General features: G+C 41.5%; 1 protein-coding gene across 2 annotated transcripts; it reads left to right on the top strand.

The window, feature by feature from the left end:
• The first annotated feature begins 1,204 nt into the window (after positions 1 to 1,204).
• slitrk5b (SLIT and NTRK-like family, member 5b) lies at positions 1,205 to 4,584 on the top strand. 2 transcript variants are annotated; one of them, XM_012873202.3, is made up of 2 exons: positions 1,205 to 1,471; positions 1,833 to 4,584. In XM_012873202.3, the coding sequence occupies exon 2, from the start codon at positions 1,873 to 1,875 to the stop codon at positions 4,489 to 4,491; it is 2,619 nt and encodes an 872-aa protein (XP_012728656.2). In that variant the 5' UTR covers positions 1,205 to 1,471; positions 1,833 to 1,872; the 3' UTR covers positions 4,492 to 4,584. The 2 variants fall into 2 exon arrangements, with proteins under 2 accessions (XP_012728656.2, XP_035985318.1); XM_036129425.1 differs by having other exon boundaries at positions 1,205 to 1,462.
• The last annotated feature ends 717 nt before the right edge of the window (positions 4,585 to 5,301 follow it).

Consider the following 5,301-nt stretch of genomic DNA (forward strand, 5'->3'; position numbering starts at 1 on the left):
AAATAAAATATAATAAGCCAACAGGGTGTGATAGTTTAATCAGAGTGAGCTAAAGGCATAGAAATTCATAAAGTCACAGTACGTGACTAGTTCCCTTTAAAAAAATCAATCTTTGTCATGTATTTCATAATTGTTTATATTGTCTTGTGAATTGTTTCTAGTGCTGTATGATTTCAATATGTCTATGGTGTTTATATCTGTCTCTACAGTTTCCTCACTCTTGGCAGTCAATGTGTGGCGCATTTTGTGTATAGTTGCAATCCAGCAGCCAATAGATATTATTTTATGTTTTCAGTTCTTTGACGTGAGTGTTCATTGTTGTTTTCATGCATTCTCCTTTATTTTTAATTGAAGTACTTAACTAAACTGAAAGATTTTAGATATATTTTATGGTCAATGGGGAAAGCATTACGGGAAGGTTTTATCTGTTCCTGATGTTTTGATGTTACAGACTTTATTATTATTATTGTTTTCACTCGGTGAACTAAAAGAAAAAGCAACAACTTTCTGTCACATTTGACTGTATGAAAAGTGTTTTATAAACATAATCTGATTAATTGATTTGGTTGATTCAGACTACAAAAGCATCTTTATTATATTTAAAAAAAATCTAATAATTATTATATGGATAATAATGATAGAGCTCTGATAAAATGTGACATAGGCAGAATAAAAAGTTTCTAGAGGACCTTATATCAGGCTATTCCCAAATCCTGAAGCTCAGGAAAGGAAGAACCAGAGTGATGGTGTGAAGATGTAATCGATTCATGCCAGGTAAAAAAGACAGCCAGTGACACTGTTACTCTTTTTTCAGGCTCCATTGCTATCTCACCCCTGCAGGCATTTCTTATTCCAGGTCTGGCAGATTATATGAAGAGCTGATGCAACTTGGTGTTGGCAGGGCTTTTTTTTTCCTTCTTCTTTTTTTTTGTTTGTTTTATGCATGAATAACAAAGATGCATTGTTTCCGGCACTGGAAGCACGCCTCATACGTTAAATCATTGATATATTTGGTGGACTTCCTACTTGTAGGTAGGTCAACATCTTTTAGGGTGGTTAAAGAAGGGGTGAGGTTGGGGGCTGAGTGTAGAGGGAGGGGGTACATCTCTGGGTGACGCTCCAGTGAGCTGATTTTTTGTGCATGAAATGACTTGACATCCTCTCGACCACCGAATGAGAGGCAGTGTGCATGTGCGCGTCCAGGGAGAGGAGGAGAGAGAGAGAGCGAGCGAGTGAGAGAGAGAGCAGCAACTTAGTTACCGAGCATCGCTGCCGTGTCTCCTCCGGCACAGCGCGCTGAAAGAGAAGCATTTGGCAGTTATGGTTGATCAGCGTTTCTTTCATCCTCTCCCGTGCATTAGTGACGACCGCGTCTACATCCCTATTTCTGTTTCGTTTCGAAGGATTAAATATAAAAAAGATGCTATGAGGCGCCCAGGAAAGACCCTACATCTTCTTCAATGTGCGTGAGGTATGTATTTCCAGCTGGAGTTGGAGAGAAAATGATGCTGGCTGTCCCTTTTGGATGTAGAACGCTAGATTTCTGTTAACCCGTTTTAATTAACGTATGGGCTTCCATTGAAAGCTTGTGTTTGATTGCGTTTTCACATCTCAGCAAGCAAATGCAATATGGCTTCTGCTCACAGACATTTGTTTTGTTCTTAAGAGGGGCTTTGACCTCGCTCCCCACCCCCCTTTTTTTCTTTGCACTGCTTGAAGAAGTTGCTTTCAATTCAAACAGAAGTGACCTCTTTGTAGGATCAAATATTGACTGGTGATGTTGGAATTGCTGCCACATTTGCATTACAATGTATGTTTTGTTTTTATTCTAGATGACAATGAGGATACCTTAGCAAGACTGCAAGCTTGCCCATGATTTGCAGGAAAATGCAGCTTTGGATTCCATATGTTTTGCTCGGTGCAACTTCTGTGTGCACCGTTGAGATGTCTGGCTATTATGGGGAAATCTGTCAAGAACTGTGTGCCTGTGAGGAAAGAGAAGGGATGCTTACAGTGAGCTGTGAAAGCAGAGGAATTGCAAGACTCTCAAGCATAAGCCCAGTGCTATTCTCCCAGTATCAGCTACTCCTTACAGGGAATCTTTTGACAAAGCTTTCTACCAATGATTTTGTTGAGTACAAAGGACTTACGATATTACATCTTGGAAATAATGAAATATCTGAAGTTAAAGCGGGAGCTTTTAATGGACAGCAGGGATTGAAACGATTACATCTCAATAATAACAAAATTGATGCCCTGAAGGAAGAGTTTTTCTACGGCCTTGAAAATCTGGAGTATTTGCAGATTGATTATAATTACATCACTCATGTGGAGCAAAATGCCTTCAGCAGACTTCGACATCTGGAGGTCTTGATTCTGAATGACAATTTGATATCTAGTCTGCCTGTAAACGTTTTTCAGTTTGTACCATTGACTCATTTAGACCTAAGAGGGAACCAGCTCAAAGTGCTTCCCTACATGGGTCTACTGGAGCACATGAACAGCGTCGTGGAGCTACAGCTGGAGGAGAATCCCTGGAATTGCTCCTGTGAGTTGATTGCTCTTAAGACTTGGTTGGAAAGCATTTCCTACACAGCTTTGGTTGGGGACGTGGTTTGCGAGTTCCCCTTCCGGCTTCATGGGAGAGACCTCGACGAGGTTTCAAAACAAGAGCTGTGTCCGAGGAGAGCCATCGCTGAGTACGAGATGCCGCCTCCTCCTCATTTGGGTGCCGACGCATACTACAGGACCACGCCAGCTCTCGGTGCCTTCTTCACTGCATCTGGCATTGCACGATCCTCGTCGAGACCAACCAAGGGACCTCGTCAGTCAGCCAAATTAAAATCAAAGCCAACTGCTCGCATCCCATCAAATAAGCCGCAGAATTATGGTCAGATTGTTTCGTATCAGACCAAATCTCCAGTGCCTTTAGATTGCCCAACTGCCTGCACCTGCAATCTCCAGATTTCAGACCTTGGCCTGAATGTGAACTGCCAGGAGAGAAAGATTGAACAGATCTCTGATCTGAATCCCAAACCATACAACCCCAAAAAGATGTACCTCACAGGGAATTACATCCCTGTGGTGCGCCGGTCAGATTTTATTGAGGCAACTGGGTTAGATTTGCTTCATCTTGGTAACAATAAGATAGCTCGGGTAGATGATAGAGCTTTTGGTGATTTGACATATCTGCGAAGACTGTACCTAAATGGGAATTTGATTGACCATCTTAGAGCCAGTATGTTTTACGGACTAGAAAGCCTACAGTTCTTATATCTAGAGTACAATGTGATTAAAGAAGTGACTGCCGACACTTTTCAGCATGTCCCCAAGCTTCAGCTTCTTTTTTTAAACAATAATCTCCTGAAAACTTTGCCAGAGGGAACCTTCAATGGCTTAACATTAGCCAGACTAAATCTTCGTAACAATCACTTGCGCTATCTCCCTGTCAGGGGTGTACTTGATCAACTTACAGCCCTTGTTCAAGTTGATTTGTATGAGAATCCCTGGGATTGCTCTTGCAGTATACTAGACTTGAAGATGTGGCTGGAGCAGCTCAGCATAGGCACAGTTGTAAACAACGTCATATGTGGCTCCCCAAAGAAGCTGGCTGGGGAAGATATGAGATACATTAAGACAACTAATTTCTGCCCTAATAACTCTGATATACTTGCCTCTATGATTCCACCCTCCGAGGAATCCTTTCCGGGGAGCACTATCACTATAGAAACATCCTTAGACTCCGACACTCAGCTCAGCACCATTCCTTTATCTGTAATGATTCTGGCCCTTCTCCTCTTATTCATTGTGTCTGTGTTCGTGGCAGCGGGACTGTTTGTGGCAACAAAAAAAAGACGGCAGAAGAATCAAAGTGAGCAGAACGAATCGATGAATGCTTGCATTAGCTCTCTCAACATGGAGTATGGCCTTTATAAAAAGGGATCTATTCCCAAAGTTAGAACATCAGCTGGGCATGTCTATGAGTATATCCCACCTCCCACTGAAGCCACATGTAGAACTGCTGCACAAACCCCCATGGACAACAAGTCAGCGGATGGATTTAGAGACTTTGACGAGTTAAGCAGCGCCTTTCTGGGTAACCTAGATGAAGAGGCAGCCAGTAATGTGATGAGCTCTGAGTACAGCGCCACCACTCCAGAGCCTTCCAACAAGCCCTCCACCCCTTACAGAGATGATCCGTGCTACTATAGAGATGCAGTACTGGAGTCTGACAAGAACAGACGCCACAGCAATACTGTACTTTGCAGGCATGGAGCTCATTCCTCAAATCAGTATACCTCAGACTTCGATGCAAGGCATCAATACGTGCACCCAGAGAGCATACAACAGGCAATACTGTATTGTACAGCACCGAGTTCAGTTTATGTAGAACCCAACAGAAGCGAGTATTGGGAACTGAAAGCAAAGCTTCATCTGGATCCAGACTACCTGGAGGTTCTGGAAAAACGAACTACATTCACACAGTTTTAAAACACTTGTCCTCCTGATGATTAGAGCGGATCCAGTGGTGTGCTCTACCCGTTTAAATAAAAAAGGGACGATTTCCTCAGCAGGAAAAAAATACATATTAAATGCATTTCTGGGAATTGTGCTTTACCGAGCGACTGATACAAGGGGGACATTATTCATTTTGAAGCATCACTTGACACTTCAGTACAGTGTGGTTTAGCAGTTTAGTTTGAGTGTGCAAATATGAACGTGAAGCTACAGATTCAGGGCTCTTACGGCTCACCCGACAACTGAATTCACCCTGGAGCAGTATCATTGATAATAATTTGAGACTGAGCTTTAACTTGCAAATTGGCTGCATTTTATGAGCCTTAATGAACTATACAGATGATATGTTCTTGACCCCCAAATAAGCTTATATTATTTGACAGAGGTACATATAAGCAGCCTGTTCTGTCTATTTTCTTACTTTTTTATAAGTATGCGTGCATCCAAATTATGTTAATTAGTTTGTCTGCAGGTGCTCATCAAAGTTTATTGTGCACAGTTGCAGAAAGATGATATTAAAAATATACATATTTAAATTTTTGACCACAAAACAAAAATAATGAGTGCAGTGAATTTCTCAACTCCAGTAGGTGTGGGGGAGAATGATAGTGATTATCTGTACTAGGATAACACTACACTATCTTCATTTGTATACTTAGACCCCTATGGTGATAATCTCTCAACCAGCAACTGTTTTGGATTAGGTTAATACCTGTTGCACTTGTGATTAATAACCAAAAAAATATAATTTCATCAGTTCAAATGTGTCTTTTTTTTATATTC

The sequence above is a fragment of the Fundulus heteroclitus genome, unplaced genomic scaffold (genome assembly GCF_011125445.2).
Source record: "Fundulus heteroclitus isolate FHET01 unplaced genomic scaffold, MU-UCD_Fhet_4.1 scaffold_168, whole genome shotgun sequence".
NCBI lineage: Eukaryota > Metazoa > Chordata > Actinopteri > Cyprinodontiformes > Fundulidae > Fundulus > Fundulus heteroclitus.